Source organism: Anoplolepis gracilipes, chromosome 6, assembly GCF_047496725.1.
Source record: "Anoplolepis gracilipes chromosome 6, ASM4749672v1, whole genome shotgun sequence".
NCBI classification, from domain to species: Eukaryota; Metazoa; Arthropoda; class Insecta; order Hymenoptera; family Formicidae; genus Anoplolepis; species Anoplolepis gracilipes.
In genome coordinates this window covers 15,542,139-15,566,023 of record NC_132975.1, presented here as the reverse complement: position 1 = coordinate 15,566,023, position 23,885 = coordinate 15,542,139, and the positions used below count along the sequence as shown (strand labels likewise).

The following is a 23,885-nucleotide window of genomic DNA, read 5'->3' as shown; positions in this document are numbered from 1 at the left end:
TTAATTTTCAATTTATCGCGGATTATTTCAACAAGAAATTGTACGTTTTTTCCGAAATATTTCTTCCCCGATATGTATTTATTTCAGAGATTGTTGCAATTCTTCCTACGTAATGTTTTAGCCAAAAGATTCAAGCGCAAATTCACATTACATATAGTTTGATATTTTGCTTTTCCATCAATCTTTTGATTTTCATCGCTGTAATCGTGAAATTTTCGGAGAAAAAAATTTCCGATTTTATTTCTATTAAGAAAAAAATTTCAAAGAATAAAATGGATTATCCGTCACGAAAACTAACAGCAGCAAGAAATATCTATCAACTTAAGCATGTCCCAAATAAATTTGTCAAGTGTCGCAAACACAGCCGGTCCTAATTCACCAAGTTTCGACGGATGGCACGTTGCTAATGAGTTACGACGCGAGTGTGAATACGGAATATCAGGATCCAAGTGTCATCGGCTTAATGCTTAACGAGCGATGGTTTTGCTTCGAGTTTGACAAGCTCGAATGAATATTCATTTCGCTTAAAAAATGTACAAAAGTGCAATGCCCGCATATACTGTATGTATTGTATATTACGTGCATCGATACGTAGTAATTTCGCTTAATAAGCACTTTCGCCATCCATCGGATCTTGCAGTAGAAACATAAAATTTGGCTGCGGCTATAAACCGTGCTCGCAAGTATCAGCGATATTTTCAAGCAGCGAAATGCATCTTTTACACATCCGAGAGCCACTTTTACGACCCAATTACTTATCTCGGAAAATTTTGGAAAAGTTGCACGTACAGCGAAAGCAGGCTTATTTAGGCCCCCGCAAAAGCATTTCGCAAACTTGATATCGAAAACTAATTGTAAGCACCTGTAAATAATTAAATTTTCGCGAAGAAAAAGTGTATTAAAAATTTTCATGCTGTATGTTGTATAAGAAAAACAAAAAGATCAAGAGTAAAATTAGATAAAAAATTTTTCCTCGATACACCTAACTGTTTTCTCGTAGACAACAAAAACGCGGTGCGATGCAAAACAGAATAATACCATCTCTCGTACGTGCGATTAGGAAACATGTGTAATACATGTACTCACGTAAAAAACAGCATCTGCTCAATGGCGCACCTCCACACGTGACGACAGTTTGTTGCTGTGGGACACTTGAATCCGACGAGATGTTTTTTCTGAAAATTGTAAATATGTATATAAAGATGTTTGAGAAAAATAACTTATTTCTAAATGTTAATATTGGAATCAAATATTTCCTTTCGATAAATTTATTAATAAAATTTTCTTTTAGGTCTCTAGATAAAATGACACGACACATAAACTACATCTAATGAATAAACATGAAAAAAAAAAAAAAAATTGAAGGAAGGTGTGGCAATAATAAAATTTTTTTAGCGCCAAGATTAACAACAATTACACGATAAAAATTTAAAGTTGCACCGCGATGTTTATGCGATCAAAAAGAAATAAAACAATGTTATAGACTAATATTCAAAAAATGCGACACGCGGCACATTTTGTAACGGAAGAGTCGTAATGGAAAATGAGACGGATATCCTGTCATACAATTCCCAAGCGACAACGACTTTCTTTATTTTTACTTTCATGTACAAACGAGAAATACGGTACACGAAGAGTATAAGAAGAGGTTCGTGACACAAAAAAGATTTATTATTCGCGCGCAAAGTGACATAAATCTCAAGCTATATTTATCTTTGGAAAATTGTTTTACGTTTGTCGCGATTAATGGGATTATTAAAACCAATTTTTTCCGTCTCTATTCGATAGTATTTTTTTTACTTTTTTTACTTTTTAAAATATCAAATTTTATATTAATTGAATTTCGATTCGCGAATTAACATTCAATCATTTCAATCGCTTTCAATCGCACTCACCTTCGTCCTTACGTCCTGAGCAGGCCCAGCGGAGAGAAATAAAAGGGATTACTTAACTTACATAATTATTAGAGTATCTGACGTCACGTGTATTATATATATTGCACGCACACGCTACACGCGAAGGAGACATGCAAGAATAAGAGCGCGCATTTTCATGTGCAACATTGTACTGTACAACGCTGCTAATCAGAGATCATAAATAGAACAGTTTTTTTTTTTTTTTCAAGGTTTCTTTCATCAAGCATGTTTCTTCGTTTTTAAGTTATACAAGCAACATACTGTCAAGTTTTTATCGATAATTTCAGCGAAGAATTTCGATAAACGCCAGGATACTTGAAGAATTACTGAATATGACAAGAAACCCGTTTCATGTTTTTATAATAAAATATAAATATAAATAAACTATTAAATGGATTTTGTAACTACGTGCAACTTTTTAACCTTTTATCAAGATTGATTCCACGCTAAATGTCACAAAAAGATAAAAAAACGTGACTAAATATTATTTCTACGTTTATATATTCTCGACGATATAATATAATTTTTTTTAATTGCAACGATTAAAACAACGATGTAGCGAAATGTTTTTATTCAATTGCATCATAACAAGTTATCCATTTTTAATTGCCATTGCGTGCATCGCGAAATCTAACAAATCATTCTGATTAACAATATGCAAATTCGTTCGCGCTTACCTCGTGTATCGTCACATGAACGATAAACATTTTTCCTTCAAAGTTGATCTTTTGAACTTCCGACCAGCGGAAATGTTGTATCTTCCGTGAGTCTTGAAACGTCAGAATCCCGCAGTGGTTAATGCCCAGGTGGAGCTGTGTACCTTTGTCAGGATCCTGTATATGTAAGTGTAATGCGAACACATTTATCAGAAAATGAAATCGCAACGCAATCGCAGAAAGACGTTCATGCAGACGATAGGAAAGTAGAAACTCAAAAATTTCCATTCCAGTTAACATATTCGCTACTTTGAAGAATCATCCGAGAAGTAATTTCGATTTAATCTCTTTTCGCTTACACTTGGTCGGAAAGTGTCATTAAAATTTAACAAGAGATAGCATAAAGATAATTAATCAATTAAAACCTTCTTGAATAAATAAATTACATGAACAAAATTTCTTGTTGGATGAAAACACAGATTAAATAGGGTAAACTCGAGTAAGATGGCCATAGTTTTTTAAAATGTAAAATATACACTTTTAGTTTTGTTATTTTTTAATAATGTTCGACATATTATCTTCACTGAAGCTTAAATTACGTAATATTATCAAAATTAAAAGGAAAATATTTAATAGAAATTTTTTATTATCAAAATAGCACGACATAAGTATCGGCTATGTTACCCAACTTTTAAGGAAAAGATGACCATAATATTTATAAAAAAATAGTAAAAACGAAAATAAAAATTATAGGTCATGTAACAATTTACATATCTATAATATGTCTAACATCAATTACGATAGCTCAACTGTAATCATCAACATACTTTTAGGTTTGTTATTTTTTAATAATGTTCGACATAATATCTTCACTGAAGCTTAAATTACGTAATATTATCAAAATTAAAAGGAAAATATTTAATAGAAATTTTTTATTATCAAAATAGCACGACATAAGTATCGGCTATGTTACCCAACTTTTAAGGAAAAGATGGCCATAATATTTATTAATATTTAAAAAAAATAGTGAAAACGAAAATCAAAATTATAGGTCATGTAACAATTTACATATCTTTATAATATGTCTAACGTCGATTACGATAGCTCAACTGTCATTTATTCGACGTTATAACAGTTTTTAGTGGACAAATGAAAAACTTGGTAGTCAAAAGTAAAAATATGATACAAGATTTACAATATCATAAACTACTATAAATATCGATTATCTTTGATAATGACTAAAAAAGCGCCCTATGTAGCGATTGTTGAAAAAATTACAACCTTTGACCATCATACCCTAATTTACCCTATATATTATATAAATTTCATTATTCATATAATCTTGTATTTAATTTTCTTCAGGTGTACTTGTGTGTTATTCGGATCAGTTTTATCCGTGAACTTTTCTCTTTATTAGTTATACAATTTATTCGCAAATTGTAACATTTAAGAATGATTGTCCGGTACAGATCCATACAACAGATAATTTATAGTCGCGCGATACTCCTTCTCGAGTAGACAGATAAAAACATCGTGTCGTAAAAATGACATTTTCCCTTAAACGGAAGACGGTCGCAACTGTATGGACCGCGATTATTTCACAGCGAGAATGTCAGGCAGGAAGTAAAAAACCAATAAACGACAGATGCTACTCGCGCTTCGTCGCGACAAAAATGCAATGAATGCATCGCGACGAATAATAGCAGGGTGTTTTTTCTCGCAAAGCGATACGAAATGCAAGATTATTACTTTGCCACTACTATACGTACAGTCGCAGCTTTATTTGTCAGCAAGAGTGTTCCGACCGAGATAACGGTTGCAGTTTCAATAAGCGCATCGATCGAACCAAATGCATTAATTAAACAATGACACGTGTAAGTAATATGGAAAGGTTCGCCGATGATAATAGAATCAAGGAATCGTACGGAGCCGCTTCCTTTAGAAATTAAATTCGCGTAGAAATTATTCTTACGTGTCGGATTAAATTTACGATACGGATAAAGAGAGATTATGACAATGAGAGATATTACGTAAAGTGTATTGTGGACTTTTTATAGCTCTTATCTGCGTTCATTTCTCGATTCCTATTAACCAAATGGGAATCAGTGTATCATTGCAACAAACCAACGAGTCTTCTCAACCGGGTTGTCAACAGAATATAATAGACGCGCTCTCGAGGAAATCCCGCGCAAGAGTTGTTCCTCGTTTGAATATCAATGAACGCTGGCTTCATATCCCGTGATAATGGAGGAAATGTCAATAATAGAATATTGGCCTTATCTTTGAAAACATTTTCCATCTTATCGAACCATTAAACGTAGAATGCAAGTGGTAGAGTCCCCGCGCGCGGACTCGTTTCTATTATATTGAAATTAAATGATAAACTGATGAAAATTAAAATCGATGATTAATTGGATATACTCTGATATTGGCTTACATTTGACAATATCCGTATTGTTTGCTGAATGAGAGACTTAAAACCATATACTATTCATATTTTACAAATAACATAGTAAATGAAATAATAATATAATAATTTATGCGATATTTTATGTCTTATTTTGATTATTGTATGATAATGTGTATAATGTATATAACGCTGAATATATATTGTATGAATATATAGTTTAGTTTGTATATTACAGTCTATTTGTAACAAAATGGCGAAATGTTGGGTGTAGCCTGGAATAAAAGAGAGAAAGCTGCCGATTTATGAAACGGACACAAAGCGCGTTCTATGTGCGAAAAAGATAAAATGGTTATAGACTCTTATCGACGTAGACGAGATGTATGACTTTTATCCACGTTACATGGCTACATTCTGTCATGATTTCTATCGACAAGTTCACCCATCGATCCCGAAATTCGCAATCGCGACGAGGCGAATTTGTTATTTTTATGTTCCGACTTGCGATCCCTATTTTCGATAAAAATAAGACAAACAATGTACACTTGTACATTTTTAGTTCATAAATTGAACAAAGATACATCTTCACAAATCATGTGTAATACAAAATTAAATAATAATTTTAAAAATCTATATAAAATCGCGAATCTCCCGTTCACAACAAATACAGACCGATAAAAGACCCGATCGCTTTTCGTTGCATCATTTATAAAAAAATTATGCAAGAAGTAACATTGAGATACAAGTGTCGCATTTGAACGAAAAAATTTCCGTGCTTCGTCAAAGGGCAATGGTACGTATTTTGTTAATGAATTTAATTGTATCGCCGGAAATAAAGAAGGCCGTCATTTAGCATCACGAAAGCGGACGAGAGAATCGGTGACGCTATTATGTTCCGTTAACAATGTTCAAGTTTGTGTCTAGGACATTGTTGTTGGTCACGACTATATCGATTACTATGAAATATTTGGCCCATTTTTCCGGGAGCCTTCTTCAACTTAATAATATTAATACGGAATTTCATGATATTTTATATTAATATCGTCTAATTCCGCGCTGGTCCAAGTAAATTGAAATGAGAGTAGAGTGAAATGAAGGAAAATGTGGTAAAAATTCTTCAACATCGATCATCATCGTCGCTAGGAGCTCTCATGCAAAAGGTAAGGAAAATAAGGAAAATTACCTTGACCGGATGTGGATCGACCGCGTACGTGTCCAATTGCGAGGCTATCCTAAGGAAATGATTTTCCGCCTGTTCCGGGGTGAAGGCTTTCAGTTGAGCCTGATGTATCTTCATCGCATTCTCCTCAATCGTTGGAGTCTGCGTCTTTAGCAATTTGTGCTCGGAGATATAATTCCCTTCGTGAATCTCGGGATCGTAATCTCCCAGTTCGCCTGAAAGAATTCCGGTGAAGAAAAGTCGTTCCGTTAGTTGAAGCTGCAGGCAAGATAATGTCCATCATTACAAAATTATCAACTGCGCATTTCTTCTCGCGCGCTTCTCCTACTTTCAGTTTATTTCTCGGCTTTATTTTTATCAATAAAAGTCTCTAAAGACCTGTAATCACATAAATCGTAGATCTTTTCTAAATCTAAAAACTCTTTCCATGTATTTTCATCGATTTCAACAGCAAGAAAGTAGACGCTTTACGAGTACACTGACGATACAATTATCGAGTGCACTGACGGTAGACAGTTCGAAAAATAAACGGCACTCATCGCCAACATTATTCAATTGCAACAGGGCGCGAACCATCAGGGATAAATCACTCGAGGATCGAGAAACGACCGTTGCTCGAACCGGATGTCAAAGACAAATGACGAGAGAAGAGCAAACAAATGTCTAGAGATATCGAATTCACGGCAATTTCCTCCTCTTCTCCAATCGATAAGAAAATCTTGCGTAAGAAGACTCGTTTGTTTTAGAAAAAGTATGAGAAATCTGCATAAAGAGCCACCTATCTCGTAGAGAGAAAGCCAATCGATCATGCGTTTGATTATACAAAAAAATTCTTAGAAAAACAGGTATCGTCAAGGTCAGCAAAAAAAGATCGGAAGCGAAAAATGAGTGAGTTTTTTTGTCGTCACAGTCACGATATGCTGGAGTTTGCTGAAAGGTGAACGGTCTAAGAATTGATGGTCAACGACCCAAGTTTTAATAAGAGACGAGTCACGATCGGTGGAAAATGGTAGATTTCTCAATAATGAGATCGCGAGAGAAGCAAAAGGTTGAATATCTTACTTACGTAAGAGAGAACATCGACTCCCGAAGAATTACTCTCCAGACTAATTTCGATCGCAATCTATGTATATAAGAGTCTACAAATAGACTTTTACATTTATCTCGTTATAAAGTACCACACAACAAGATAAACTTTTAACAATATATATATATATATATATATATATATATATATATATACAGAAAAAAAGTAAGTGTCAAAAATCAAAACTTATATAAACGCATTTATTGTTTCATATATACGCAACAATCTATAATCTTCTCAGAAGAATTTAAAAATCTTAAATTTCAACAATATTATAATCTCATTTCAATACCACAATTGTCATGTAGAATAAAATAATTACTTCAACTCTAAAAAAATTTATAATTTTCGATTTGAACATGTGTTATTTTCTATCCAACATTTTTTCCTCTCCATTCAAGAAAATTATTCTTAAATAACAAGAATATATTTTTTTTCGTTAAACTATATAAAATGTCTTGATCCAAGAAAATTTTCTTTATTTAACGCAATATAATCGGATTTGAAGATTTACATTTTGAAACTAAAGATATTGTCAAAGTAAGAATATTCTTTTTTTCTCTGTGTACAAATATTATACGTAGACATACACAATTGCAGGCAGTGAAAATTAAATTATCATTTTATCGAGATTAAATACATGATTTTCGATACTACAACAGCTTGCTAGCGTAATTAATTCACTATAGTTAAACATGAAGAAAGTAAACGAAACCACGTCATACATTTATCGGAATGGTTCTGTATACGATCGATAGACGACGATCAACGACGGGTGGATGATACACGATGATCGTGGATAGGTCACTGGGAAGGAAATCCTGAATTATGGGATTTCCGAAGTCAAGATAAAGGAATAAATTGACCTAGCGAACGTATGAAATGGAGAGAAGTTGAAACTACGGGCGTCATGGCCGACAAACGCATCATACATTATTTATTGCTCGTGAATCCAATACTAGATATTTATCGTTTATCGACAATTTTTTGTTCGCAAATTCATGTTAATCGAACTTTCTTTGCTAATTATTAGAGGAAGGAAATTCATCTTTAATATATAATAATAATTACATATTTAACATATTTAAATTTGCAATCCTTGACAAATAGAAAATGAAATATTTCAACGTTTTGAAAATATATCAAAAAAATAAATCCAAAAACAGTTTTTTTTTTTTTTTTTTTAGTTATTGTAAAAATATAGGCGATTTAAATTGTCCGGATAAAAGCTCAAGACATCGGCAATTGCATATCACGAATATCCTCGTGACCTCGTTGTTTTCTCTTTCATCGAGACGGTGTACGGTGGAAAATTAGTGAAAAACAACGACAAAATGCAAACTTACTCTGGACGATGCAGGCCACCAGCTGCGCTGCCTCGCCAGGAGTGCAACACAAACGTCCGTAAAGAAGGTCCCTCTTGAGCTGCTGGTAAACTTGATACCTGGTGATCTCCTCCTTTAACCGCAGAGGATCGGGCGGGTAGAATTTCACGCGAAAGCAAAGTAAAATCTCGTGCATGTCTGTAATACAGTAACCAAAATGAAAGACATAAGTGGACATGTATTTTTTTACAAATCGGCGTACAAAAATTGCAACGCTCGTGATGTAGTTTCCGGCACACTTTTTAGCGACTTGTTTATAATTCATGTTTATCGCGAAATATGTCTTGTATAATTATAATTAATGAGCACATCAAAATTCTATAAATATAAAACCAAGTGCTAAATTGATGTCGAAACTCTGAAAATTATCGTCGCACCCTAACAGCTTGCGACGTCGAGGCGCAATCTAATGTAATTTTATCATTTTAATTCTGCCAAGCGCTAATAGGACAGCATTCGCGACAATCAATTTTTTATTGGCGAGCCAATATGTATGTCAATCTCCTTTTTCTCCCCTTTTTTTCGGAGAACGACAATCGATAATATACGCGATACGAAACAATATAGACATCGTACTTAACATTTGGCAATATTCCGCTCGTATAAAAGCTTTGGCGAAGAACTCGAAAATAGACAATATGATAATATGAGCAAACTAATGACAAAACTCTGCGCGTATATATAGATGTGTGTGTGTGTGTGTGTGTGTGTGTGTGTGTGTGTGTGTAAATGTGCAGCATTTGCAAGCTTTTATCTCGCACGAACTTGTGTGATTATCGTGTTAAACGCATCGCGCGAGAAAACACTTGAACGCACCACGTGGAATTGTCTAAGTATTAGCAAGTAAGTATATTTCATACTAAATGTAGAGCTAGACGCGCAAATCTACATGAACGCATTGCAATGCAAATCGGTCTTTACACTACGACGGTCTTAATACTACCTCCATAGTGCAAGGTTGTGATCTCATTCGGTGTGTTATCATTATCGGCTCGTTGCCTTCGATAGGCAACCATCCGCGAGCTGTCTGTAGCATTGATCTTTCGCAAAACGTACATGTATGTGAATATCAAGTAAATTGAATCTGATTGCATATTTAATCGCGGGTGTTCGACTTTATATCGCGATATTATGCAAAGCTGCAAAAGTGTGCATAGCGCTTCTAAATTAATAGACGTCACGGAAATATCGACGTTAGATAGGTAGCGTTCTATGTGGTGTGTATCAAGATCAACAGGTACGACAGGCGCGACAAAGACGTTCATTCACGGTCCACGAATATTCCTCGCTCCGCATTCGCACGCAGTATTATATATATATATATATGGATTCTTTGGCTTCGAGTCTATTCAAAATTTCAGGATACAAAGAAAAATTCACCTCCGTCTAATCCCGTTCTCGTGTGCGAGCGCAGAGATATCCTCTTTCCCACGCGAGACGCCGAGATTCCAATCTCTATCCGGACCGGGATCGTCTGCTTTTCGAGTAGACGAGGAAAGGGAAAAGGGAAGGAGGAGAAGAAAACTTGAACGCTTTCGGACACAAGTCTGCTCCAGATTGACAAGAATAGGCCAACGGGTCGCAGACTGCTTGAAACTTTCATAATATCACATCGACTCGACGTAATTGGGTGCGGGAGGAAAGAGGTACATACCTATATACGACGATCGAAGCCTTGGTCGCAGCTGTTCCTCGATACCTGCGTTTCTACGCGGCAGGTAACATTACTACACGGCCATCGACTATAACATTATGGTCTCTCCGCTCTGCGATAACGTGCAATCTCCTCCTCGTCCGCATCCCATTCGACAAAATTACCCGCGAGCGTAATAAGAATATTCCCAACCAACACGTTGATTTGTGTCTACTTCCTCGAATTACGAGCACATCCGTTGCGTTTACGTTAATTGCGTACCGCGCGACCAACAGGCAGGTTTATCGAGAATGACATGACTACTAAAGCAGTTCGCCCGGCGGGGTAAAACCTTTCCACGCGTTTCCTCGGGAACGAATAAATTATGCTGAGCGATAAAGTTTCCGAAGAAAGAAAAATTCTCTGCGAGAAAACAACAGTCTAACAAATAAAACCTGACTTTATTGAAAAATTATACCTCCGCAATTTTGAATAATATACCAACCTTTCACTTGCTTGATCGCTGTTTTCGCTAGGTCCAACCAATGCTGCGACAAAAAAAGAAAGATATTTAAATATATGTATAATATTTATGTATACACATATACCACATAGGGTAAACTCGGCTAAGATGGCCATAGTTTTTTAAAATGCAAAAAACATACTTTTATTTTGGTTATTTTTTAATAACCAAACATACATTTGACATATTATCTTCACTGAAGCTTAATTACGTAATATTATATCGAAATTAAAAGAAAAATATTTAATTGAAATTTTATATTATCAAAATAGTACGACATAAGCATCGGCCATCTTACCATACTTTTATTTTGGTTATTTTTTTAATAACGTTTGACATATTATCTTCACTGAAGCTTAATTACGTAATATTATATCGAAATTAAAAGAAAAATATTTAATTGAAATTTTATATTATCAAAATAGTACGACATAAGCATCGGCCATCTTACTCGACTTTTAAGGAAAAGATGGCCATAATATTTATAAAAAAAAATAGTGAAAACGAAAATCAAAATTATAGGTCATGTAACAATTTACATATCTTTATAATATGTCTAACGTCGATTACGATAGCTCAACTGTCATTTATTCAACGTTGTGACAGTTTTTAGTGGACAAGTGAAAAACTTTGCAGGTAGTCGAAAGTAAAAATATGATACAAGATTTATAATATATATATAATAAACTACTGTAAATATCGATTATGAAATATCTTTGATAATGACTAAAAAAGCGCCCTATGTAACGATTATTGAAAAAATTACAGCCTATAGTCATCATACCCTGGATGAATAATATATTCACAACATGATTTTAAACACGCCATCATCTATAATTGTCTATTAAACATTTATTTATTTATTTATTTATTTATTTATTTGCAAAGTATCAAGCAATCAGCGAATCGTATATATAGTGTAATATTTACAATAAATATCCGTGTATTTAAACGTTTATTTTCTCTCCAATCATAGCGTATAAATTCGAATTTTAATAGTTATCTCGACCTTTGCTTATTTACCCGATATTACTAAAATAACATACCGTAATTCGCATAAATATAACGTGGGGAAAAAAAAACAAAAATTCGAAGCGCAAAAAAAAAAGGTTTGCAAAACTAGTTTCTGATGATACTATCGTAACAATCCGGATTTGCTCGTGAATACGACGAGACATTTACCGTTGGAAATTATACCGACAAGGTTACGCATCTGTTTTAATACCGTGTTCAGCAAGCTCGTTAAAGTGACCGTGACGTTGACCGTATCTAAAGTAAGAATTTGAGCTGCATGGGGGCGGGGGGGGGGGGGGGTGTTAATAATATTTAACATTCATAAAATTGAACATAGAAATTGTTCCGTGTACATACGTAGCTTTTTTTCGCGCGATTATAACGGAGATGAGGAACGATATCAACGCGAATGTATCAAGGATCGAGCACATCAGTTGTATCGAGTAAATATCGGGTTGCACCAAACTACGCGGCAGATTCGTTTGTGGGGATAAAAGAGGATCGAATAGCGTGTATCTCTTTGAACCGCCCGTTCTATCGGCCAGCTTTAGAAAATGAATAGGGGGGATTCGGCAGATTCTATTCAAGGGTAATAGCGGTCAATATTACATGCGATATAATTTATCATCCTCGAAAGATTTGTAGCTGACACGTAGTAGCTCTTTCGTCGTTTATTATTCCAATGAGATTGTTCAAAAATTTCTCAAAAGCTCGATAAAATTTCTCTTAAAAATTTTCTCTTCCCTCTTTATAAAAATCACTCATTTATTTTTCAACTACAAGCCGAAGAAATAACGGAAGCTGCGCCCGAGAATGTTGGGGTGCGGTCCTTTAATTTTTGAACACTCGATGGAACGTCCGCGAAAGTCTGGACGGGCATTATCGATTTTACCGTAAAAGAAGCTTTTTAAAGGAGTTTTAAAAAAAGACACACGATTTACTTTTATAATGCTATGCACGCTGATAATGAAATTGCGATAGTCTTTTTTGTTGTTATAGAGAATAAAAGTAATTCCATTAAAATTTTAGCCATTAGGTTTTTCTCGGTATTTCTCGGACGACCATGTATTTCGCCACAAAATGTCGGTTTATTACGCAAGGAAAATTAAAGAAACTATTGTTAATGCCAATTTGTACGCGAAAAGGATAATTATTATCATTGTTTAATAAAGAATGTCTTTAATAATTCAAATTGGTGTTCAAATTAAAACGATTCTTTGCGGATTAAATTTTCCGAGGCGAAATTAAGATTGGTTCATTCACTTGGATTTAATATCAAAATATATCGAGAGGTTGGTCACTAACAGTTATAATGTACAAAAATTACCCTTTGATACGGATTACCCTTAAATTATACCTCGGATTACTTGAGATTACCTAATAGTATCTCAAATTAAAAATAAATTTTGAAAAAGAAATTTTACTTTAAATTATTTTAACGCTAAAGATTATTTAGATTTACCAAAAATAACCTTGGATTACCCAAAATTTTCCTGGGATTGCCGCTGAATTATCTAGCCCTTGTACAAAAATTACCTCAATGACCAACCCCTCGAAATATATATTTGTTTCAAGCGAATAATTATTCAAGTAAATCAATAAGGAGTAAGCAAATAAAGATAAAATCTAAAGTTTTGCTTAATAAAATTATAGGTTCATAAGATATATAAAGCTTTAATTAATTGCTGCGCAAAAGTCATAATTATTTATTATAAATAAATTTCGATCATTAGTGTAACTTAAAAAATAGATATCGCTGATATTTGTAATTGCAAAAAATGACGCAAATTCAAATACACTCGTGTTTCCGATACATTTGCAGGTCTTCTTGACAATCGAACGTTTATGAGGTAAATTGAATTTATATTCTTTGGCTTTCTAGAATCGAGAATCTCTAGCAATCGATGCGCGCCAAATTGCATTGTTGTATGCGTAAAATATTATTTCGAAAGATTCTTTTTTTTTCAAATAAAACTCATAGCAACGGTTACTGGAAAATAAGACCGTGTCGATTGTGTACTATTGTCCGTATTATAAATGTGTTGACAAAAAACGTTTCTCAAAGATAAAGCGAGTGCGAAAAAATTAATTTAGAACAGTTATGCAAGCAAATAAACAGGAAGGGATAAATAAATGGTTATTGTACTCGTGTTTTTAAGTGAATAACAGTATACTATGTTGAATCGTCGATATTTCAAGGCACGCTTCTATTTTTAAGTCCTCCAGAATTACACCGATGACCTAAGAATAACGATTACCAGATGAAGTGCAGCGCACGCCATATATTACCGCAGGTGTTGGTGGATCGATTTTAATTGCATGACACAAAGATCTTTCCATTTTTTATGACCGTCAAATTTCGACTTTCCCAAAACAAAATTTCTCAATAAAACAAACAAGCGATAATTAAACAAATATACTGTAGACAGAAAAACCAATTAAAGTTAAATTTGTAAAATTAGTTTAATTATTAGTAAAATTAAGTTAGCAATTTATTATGTGTCCGCATAATATAAATGCACTTACCCTTTCCCTCTCTTTGTCGACGTAACGAAGTCCAAAATAGTCCATCTCCAAAATGTTGAGCTGCTTGCAGACATATTCGAGGATGTGTCGTCCCTTATCTTGTGGCTGCGACAAAAAAAAAAAAGAATTGTCAACGATCAGCTGTGCTCAAAATACCTATTTACTTTGCTTAAACTTTCAATTAAAAAAACAACAATAAAGAATAAATTGGCATACTATTAATACTAAAAAGTTTGTATTTACAGATACTTTAACAGTCTTTTCTTTTTCTATATATATAAATAATAATATTTTCACTGTAAATTAATTTAACGATAAAATTATGCAATTGAAAGATATCATTAATTTTACATAATGTAATATACCTTGTAGAAGTAGCTTGCGATAGGCGCAAATAAATATTTTCAAACTAATTTTATATTATTTCGAAAAAAATATAAGAAAAAAAGTAGAAGTCTTCTTCTAATCGTTATGTAAATTTAATGTCAATAATGCTCCTTTTTGTCGCAAACTCTTGGAGAAGAAAAACGAATAAATACATGGCGTGTATATACAGCCGTGAAACACCGGAAGTCCGATAAAAGACGGCAGAGTTCCGGCTGCGCGAAAATCTCACACCGCAGCGAATATCTGAAATCCTGTATGCATGTGTGTATTCTCTCTCTCTTTCTCTCTTTCTCTCTCTTACGCGTTAGAATTATATAATCTCGTATATATTTAATTCAAAAAGCTTATAGAAAAAATAAAGCTAAATTTAATACAGCTATATAATACACTTTATAAAATGTATAGTATGCACACGTGCAAATTCCTGTACTTTTTTATCAAAAATATCTTATGTAAATACGACTAAAAAACCTACCTATAAGCTATAAATCAGATTTTGCGCGACATTCTATCTTGCGGAAATAGGACACGTATTCGCACGACTTTTTTCAGATATTTTCTAAACCTATTAACTTTTAATAGTTTTGAATGATGTCAATTTATTTTTTCATGATTTTTCTCGAATGCGTTAATTCTTCAAAAAAAAAAAAAAAAAAAAAAAACATATTTTTTGTAATATTCAGTTTTAATATAGAAAACACACTTTAATAAAAAAATAATTAAAATTTTATTAAAAAAAAATATCAATCTTCTTATTATATTATAACAGATGTTAATAGCACATTCGGCATGATTAAAATTGAAATTATAATTGGCGAAAAATAGCTAAAAAAATATATAATAATTCGTAATATCACATAGGTGTTATTGTGCAGCGCTGGCGTGCGGCTGATATATTGCGACAAAAAGCAGTCTAGATAACATAATTTCCGACACGAGTGTTATGCACGAAGGAGATTATGTAAACAATGGCGACTTAGTCGTGACCTTTGTAGTGAACTAATGAATCGGACAAAAGAATATTGCTGCAATCATTAAGCGTAATAACCCGGTAATTACGAGTTAAATATTACCTCGATGCAAAGTCAGTAACAAAGAATCAACAAAAACGAGTGCTATTTTCCATCGTCTTTACATAATTTATATGCAAGACATATATATATATATATATATATATATATATATATATATATATATATATATATTCTTGAAATAATAATAATATATTAATACATTTCGGATTTGAGAAAAAAGTCGTTGTTTCGAAAGAAAAGTCTATTTTTTTTACGACAGCATCGCATGCGAAAGGGATACTATGCACAATACATAGGTACGATGAAATAATAAAAAATGCATTTTATATATCTCTAGACATTTGGTACTCGAAACGACAAAGTTTGCGCTGCAATGCAGAGTCGTAAACGTACGTGTACGGTATTATCGAACGCAAAATAAAGGATCGCGCTTCTGTAAACGCAAATTTTTCGCGAGCGACGTAGAATCAACTATTTTCCCCCTATAGGGGCGCCAAAATGTCACGTCCCGAAATAAACTTTCGTATCGAGAATCAAATTGAATATTTCAACGGCCTACCACGGCCGTAAAATAAGCTGAAAATACGTGCCAAGGGAGAAGGAGGAGGAGGCGACTCGGAAAAGAAAGGTTCTCCGACACCGGCGGTCGTTTGTTGTATGGCCACGTCGTCTTTGGAGAGTGAACGCATCCCCGGCATGTTAAGCGCGTTTCCAACGTGCGGTCCTCGCGTGCCACCCTCAAAAAGCACGAGGCACGCGAGGATACGCGAGAAAACGCTCTCCTCGCTGTACTTACAGCTTGCCAACATTTCGCAAAGTACCCGTGGAGATAACTCGTCTACGTCTTTGTGTGTTTATTATAATTGACGAGAACGCAAATCGATCATGCTGAAAAATTGTGAAAAACATATCGGCTTCCGCAATGAAAACGTGCGATAAATATTAATTAGAATTATCGGAAATGTAAATATTATTGGGAAAACGATGTTGCATGTCACCAATTTCAAATGTGCGACACGATTATATGATATTGTATAATATGACGTATATCAAATTTCGCAAATAACAACAATATATAATAAATATATAATAAATGAATAATATTAAAATAGTACCAAATAAGGCCCCTTTAAAACTTTATATTAATAAATCATTTTCTCTTTTGTTTCATTAGAAGAAAGAGAGCTAAATATTATGACAGTATGTATTTCATCATGATTTAATTCAATTGTATAAAAATCAATAAATGAACAAAGCAGTATTTGAATGAGAAAAAGACTGTCAAAGTTCAAGCACATTGTATCTTTTGTATAAAATTATTGAAAGAAAAAATAGAAATAGAATATACGATAGACATCTCTATGTTAAAACATACATGTATGTAAAATAATTTCAAACAAGGTCGACCAATAATCATCAAGATGATATTTTAACATTTTTCTAAACAAAATGACTTTGTTTCTACTAAACTAATATAACTAATATAATTGTCCGTTCCTGACTTGTGCGTACAGTAGTTCAAAATTGAATGAGTCAGCCGTATATTTTCAATACAGCAGAGAGAGGGAAAAATTTAAATCTTTAAAACGACTTTTAAGTCGTTTAGTGTTTTTTTTTCTTAATGTTAATAACGTAATATAATATGGAAGAGATGGAACATTTTGATTCGTAAATTAAGAGCCACCTATATTAATCAAAGATAAATGTGCAAAATTCAAGCAGAAAGAATCCAATTTAGTATTTTAGACATAGTAAAATTTGTAAAAATTAAATGTTAATTTTGTGCAGTCGCATTTCAGGTGCAAAATAAATCTCTTCACCCAGAATGTTAATAACTAATTTACAATAAACTGATATGAGTGATTAAATGGTTAATTAAAGCTATATGAATAGTGAACGAAATGGAATCGTATAATGCGGAATATCAATGTACCCGAGCGCGCACGCGCATATATTGCAAATGTAATATATTGTATAGAAATGTAATTTAACCAGTTTCGACCAGGAATTTGCATACATCGGAAATGTATAAGTAGTGTCAAGGAACGAGATAAATCGATATTGAACAGTTTCGACGCGATAGTCATATTACATTCGTAGGTTATTCTCTGGGACACACGTCGGCGATTTTAAATTTTAATGTATTATAAAGCCGATGGCGCGAATGCCGGCTTGTTGACCTTGCACCTTCTTCGCGAAGTCTGTCATGTACGAAAAAAAACTTTAAACAAAAAGTTCTTCGATCCTTAACGATATCTCTTACTACGCTTCAATCGCGTAAAATAAATGGAAGGATTAAAATAATAAATGACAGCATTTTTCCAACTGACATATATATATATATATATATATATATATATATATGTGTGTGTGTGTGTGTCAATGCGCAGTTTCGACTGCACAAAGAGCGTACATACTTTAAGCTCGATTGAAAACGCGAGAGGCATACTTTAAATTTCTCGCAAAGTTAATTTAAACTACGTGTAACTTTCCGACTTTTAACTTTTATAGTTTGTGTGTCTATCGCATCAATATGGTAAGGACGAAGAAAAAAGAAAAAAAAGAAAAAAAAAACAATTCAAGCGCAGAAATATACATAGATACATGTTCTGCTAAAACATTTCTGTCGTGTATATACAATTTGTGTTTTTAACCGTCTACACAATATTATTATTTTATTATAAAAATTTAATTTATTGATCTAAACAATTAGTGTCTCCAGTTAATTTTTTGTATATTTAATTAATTAAAATTGTATTTTAATTAGTTATTGTTCACCACAAATAAAAAATCATGAGAGAATCGTTAAATTTACTTATTCTTATTTCATTCGGCGTCTAAACTAACAATAAGATGTTATATCCTTAATTTAATTCTCCAGTTTCTCCACGCTTCATTTAATGCGTAAAATGTATTTATTCGCAACTAGCCTTTATTTCTGAAAGAGAGAAAAAAAGAGAGTAAACTTATAAGCCTCTAGAAAGTTACTAGTTTTAAAAGTCGATCAACAACTGCCGCGTCATTGTCGGGGCAAAGGGGATTTTGCATTTGTAATAATTTAACTCTTCACAATATGGATATATACCCATACATATATATATATATATATATATATATATATATATATGTACATACATTGACAGCGAATAGTAAGAACTCTAAAAGAGGACGCCTACCATTGATTGTAACTTACTGACCCTGTACCTTCAGACACGTTGGTTCTTATAAATACTGTTGTTTGTTGAACTTGTGAATATACGTGTAGTGCTACATGCTAATAATATAATGCAATCGACTTGCGGAATATTTTATTCGATTGTTTAAACAAGATGGATGAAATAAATAAAATTCTTGTCGCGCGTAATGGAGTTCATAAAGTATTTAAAAGCAATGAAAATCGCGTGATTGCGCAAAGTCCCAATTTTCTAAAACGACAAAACTTTACTTTGTACAAATACAGGTATAATATACATAAGAATCAAAATGTATTTAAATAAATAACGAAAATCTTACTTGAGTCACGTCATGTAAAATAAATGACGTATAAAGCTTGGCCGCGAACGTGTCCTGCTAATCCGCAAATTTCCCCCAGTTAAATCCTGGTTATTCCCTGTCTTATTTATGACGACACATACCAACGTTTACCTTGGCACGCGACACAATGTTGACGCGGCTCATTGAGACAAGAATAGAGGCACTCAAAGAAGGTTAAGGATTATCGTCACATTATATTCGGTGAGATTTAACGCGACAATGCGCGAGCGCATAATGGAGATTTTTAAGACACTTTCCGATGATATTGTTCGTCATAATTCATGGTTATTAGCGAACATTGTGCCAAATGGAGCACCTTAATATAGTAAGAACGAATAATAGGATGGCCTAGAATTTTCGCCTATAAATCGGATTATATACGGCTACCATCGTCAAGGTAGCAAAAAAGATCACGCAATAAAGGATAAACTCTAATTTTCTGCAAAATGACAAATTTATCTCTTTTCCGATAAATTACACATAGTTCAATATTAAACTTTATTTCGTATTAAATTCTATTCTCAGGATTCGATATAAGAAGTCTACCTTGAGATATTCCACTTGTGCTTAAACGGGAAATAATATGGATAAATAAATATGCAAAATAAAAAAAAAAAAAAAAAAAAAAAAAAAACAATATGGAAAATATTTATTTAAATATCACAGTTTTATTTTTGCTGAACTACAATCGCATAATGCATTTTAATTGGTTTGAATTGAATTGTATATTTGCGTTAAATTTACTGCGTTACGTGAGATACTTACTTAGTTTTAATGTTGATGAATTTAATGAAAATACAAAGAAGAAAGGAAGAAATAAATTACTTTAAAACGCTAATGTTCTTCACGATTATGTTATCTGCCATTGATTTTTGTATAGATTAATTGTCAAAAGCGAATCATTTCTCGTCCTCGCCTTTTCGATTGTCATCCGTTCAAAATATTAATCTAAATCAATGGTTCTACGCATTGCATCAACTGCAACTATGTTGCCTGCCAATTATTTCAACGTAATATCCGGATCGCGTCGTTTGATTGAAACACACATCCCCTATTTTCCGTGACCACAAAGAGCGTATCGCCGCGCGGGCTTAATGAAGGGAAGCAAACTGATCCGAACATCAGGTTGATCGCGACTGAATCATTTAACCGATCCAGAGATGAGAATATTTGTATATACCTGATTTGCCTTTAGAAGCTTTGATAAAATTGACATAAATTTAGTGCGATTTGCGAACGAGAAGATAGTAAACTGGTACAAAAATTAAAAATAATGCAAAACATTAGAAAGGATATCAATTTATCCAGGAATGTATCTCTCTCTCTCTCTCCCTCTCTCTCTCTCTCTTTCTCTCTCTAGTTACTTGCGTAACCGCTGACCGCGATAACGATTGCTCAATATACGCCATGTATAGGTCTCTCGAGGTCGTTGTTGGTTGTGTGTTAAATGAAATTATAAAATTCAGAGAGAAAACGTTTCGCAAAAACGTACGAAAAATAACGCGAGACATTTCGCGGGTTTTATTCGACAATTAAAATGCAATTAAATTGGAAAACGAGACGTCGCGGCACATATTCGGCGCATGTATGTGCAAGGTCCGAGAAATGTCAATACCGCAAGGATGATTCGAGAGCGCGAGCGAGATAAATTTTGACAGGACAAACCGCGTGCACAGGCGGATTCTTCTGGAATCGATCCAAGCCGGAGACGCTTCGGTCGGAGACGCCGCGGCTACCTGCGACTAAACGTCAAACGGATCCGCGGACGCGAGTCACGGTTCGACCCCCGAGCCGTCCAGGGGTGCTCAACTCGAATCACGCCAACGACGTGCGATCGCGACGAGAAATGTCAACGGCACGTGGAAAAGAGACGTGAACGATCAAACAGATTAAATGAATATTGTTATCTACAATGACAAGAGCGTTTCTCTCAATAAACACGTGTCAGATCAGAACATAAAGCAAAAAACAAAAATATACGTAGCTGTACAATAACGTAAATAAACGTAAACTTGTGCAAATTTTAACGCTCAAGTTTGCACGAGAATATCAGAATATTCGTACAAAACGAGATATCTCGTTTTATGATTCTTACTGAAATATTCTTTCGTAAACTTGTCTAAAAACATGAATATGTTTCTTTCGTTACATGTTATTTCGAATCTGCGAACGATTCAATAATTACCATACTGCAGAAAAATCTACGAAAGATTATCGTATATACTTATTCGACTCGCTCTTTCTCTTGCTTATGTCAAACTAGTTTTTCTTACTTCAGATCGATGAAAAAGAAGAGAAATTTTAAAGAGCGATATATACATATATATGTCCAAAATATGTCCTTAATATACATATTTAATTTAGTCAGTTTAGAGTTATTATAGAACTACAAACATATTGTGTTATCGATTATATAATTATCATATATTGGACTCATCAATACATATTTGATTAATGTGCTAGGCATTAACAAAAGTTTCATCATTTCTGATCATTAGGCGGCACGGTTGATAAAAACTTGATTTATTTAATCACAAGTAAATAGTCTGTAAATGTGGATAAATAAAAAGAAATGTAAAAATAATTTGACAAATGGCTGTAATGTCACGATTAATCATAAATCAAGCGTCACATGTCATGTGTGTTGAGTGTGTTTGTAAAATTATTTTTATATATTTGAAAATATATAAAACTACGAAAACAACATTAACAAGATTTAAGTACTGATCGCAAAGAGTGGTATCGTCGAGATTTGCTGGAATCACAATCGCACGATGAAACTGTACTTATGTACGTGCACATTGCGACGAATCTCGTCGTTGAAAAAAATCTGTCACTCTTCTGAGAGAGATAAATAATAAATACCGAATAAAATCCGAGCAATTATAGGATGATGTGATAAACAAGCTTCCCGATTTTTTTTTCCGTTCGATCCCGATGAACTCATGAATGAGAGTGCGCAGGCGAATGAGAGAAACCCGTAGGGATATAGCGAGAAAAGTCGCGGAGATATCCTCGTGCGACAGAGGAACGCGGTGCGTAGCATAGCGGAGCGGAGCGGAGAGGAGCGGAGAGGAGAGGAGAGGAGAGGAGAGGAGAGGAGAGGAGAGGAGAGGAGAGGAGAGGAGAGGAGAGGAGAGGAGAGGAGAGGAGAGGAGAGGAGAGGAGAGGAGAGGAGAGGAGAGGAGAGGAGAGGAGAGGAGAGGAGAGGAGAGGAGAGGAGAGGAGAGGAGAGGAGAGGAGAGGAGCGGAGCGGAGCGGAACGGAACGGAATGGAGCGCGGCAGCGGCAGCGGCACCGAACCGAACGGTCAGGAGAGCCAGGAGTCAGGAGCGGGCGGTAACGCTCTCTTCTTACCTGAAAGTCGCAGTAGATGATCTCGTTGTCGTCGAAGAGTCGAATAGTGGCGCGATGCACCACCGTCACGTCGCTCTTGCTGCCGAACTTCAACATTTCTGTCCTCAAGTCGCCACCCAAATTATCCCCCCGGCCTTCATCGTCCCTTCCACCACAGCACCACACACTGCCCGTTTATTAATCGCGACACGCGCCACCGTCGTCGTCGTCGTCGACGCCGGTTGTTGTCGTCGTCGTCGTCGTCGTCGTGGTCGTCGTGGTCGTGGTCGTCGTCGTCGTCGTCGTGGTCGACGTCGTCGTCGTCGTCGTCGCTGTCGGCGTCGGCGTCGGCGTCGGCGTCGGCGTCGGCGTTGTCGTTGTCGTCGTCGTCGTCGTCGTCGTTGTCGTTACCGCCGCTGATACGCGACCGTACTTTGTATTACTCGACGAGCTGACACGGCACGGCGCGACCGCACGGTTGCACAGCGGTGAACGACGACACATCACCGTGGCGGAAGAACGCGAAGCTGTCTGTCAACCAGTACATCCCCACTGGTGCGCCGCCGCCGCGGCCGACGCGACGCTGCCAAGTCTCTGCTGCCGGTCGCTGCGCGCCGTTGCCGTTACGTCAGGTGTCATGGCGCTGAGCGCTGATAACCGCGCCGAATTTCGATTCGTTACTGCTGATATATTTTCGAGCACCTGGTAAGCAAAGTATATACGTAAATCAGTTGTTCGTCAGATTACCGTACAGTATATCATCGAATTAATGTGTTGAAACAAACTTGTGCAGTTGATGTCGTAAACATTGAATTTTGTGTATACACATTTGTGAGTAATGTAGAATTGACATGAAATAGATTGCAATTTTTTTCCACTTTTATATAATTATTATCATATTTAAAAGTCTCGCAATATTAGGAATAATAATTAAAAAAAATATCGAGATATATAAATTTCTAGAAAAGAAGATAACCGAGATGCCTGCAACACTATTCGTAGATAAAGTAGGAATCGTATTTATCGAACGAGGAAAAAAGAAACTTATATTATCGACCGAGTCTATAAACGCGGTCGCGTACTTTGTTACTTTCCGCACAACTCAAGTAACCGCCATTTTACCTAGACGGGAATTTTTTTTACAAAGAGGTTACAAAGTGCGTCGACTGAGTCCTCCGTCCTCCGTGTTCCTTGTGTTGATGATTCAGTCTGCGTGATTCGGCCGTCGGTACGCTCTCGATGTTGATCGATCGTCGTTCCTTCACTC

The 23,885-nt window shown here is 34.8% G+C and overlaps 1 protein-coding gene across 3 annotated transcripts in view; it reads right to left on the bottom strand.

The window, feature by feature from the left end:
• The window catches only part of Frmd5 (FERM domain containing), a 32,944-nt gene extending 9,066 nt beyond the window's left edge, over positions 1 to 23,878 (bottom strand). For 2 of the 3 annotated variants that reach the window (XM_072894745.1, XM_072894747.1), the window contains exons 1-9: positions 23,741 to 23,878; positions 22,640 to 23,320; positions 14,328 to 14,432; positions 10,770 to 10,812; positions 8,593 to 8,769; positions 6,163 to 6,374; positions 2,594 to 2,749; positions 1,896 to 1,910; positions 1,087 to 1,175 (exon numbers count right to left, since the gene is read on the bottom strand). In XM_072894745.1, coding sequence (XP_072750846.1) covers positions 1,087 to 1,175; positions 1,896 to 1,910; positions 2,594 to 2,749; positions 6,163 to 6,374; positions 8,593 to 8,769; positions 10,770 to 10,812; positions 14,328 to 14,432; positions 22,640 to 22,735 — 893 coding nt within the window. In that variant the 5' untranslated portion in view covers positions 22,736 to 23,320; positions 23,741 to 23,878. The remainder of the gene's footprint in view (positions 1 to 1,086; positions 1,176 to 1,895; positions 1,911 to 2,593; positions 2,750 to 6,162; positions 6,375 to 8,592; positions 8,770 to 10,769; positions 10,813 to 14,327; positions 14,433 to 22,639; positions 23,321 to 23,740) is intronic. The other variant, XM_072894746.1, reaches the window with a different exon arrangement.
• Between the last annotated feature and the right edge of the window lie 7 nt (positions 23,879 to 23,885).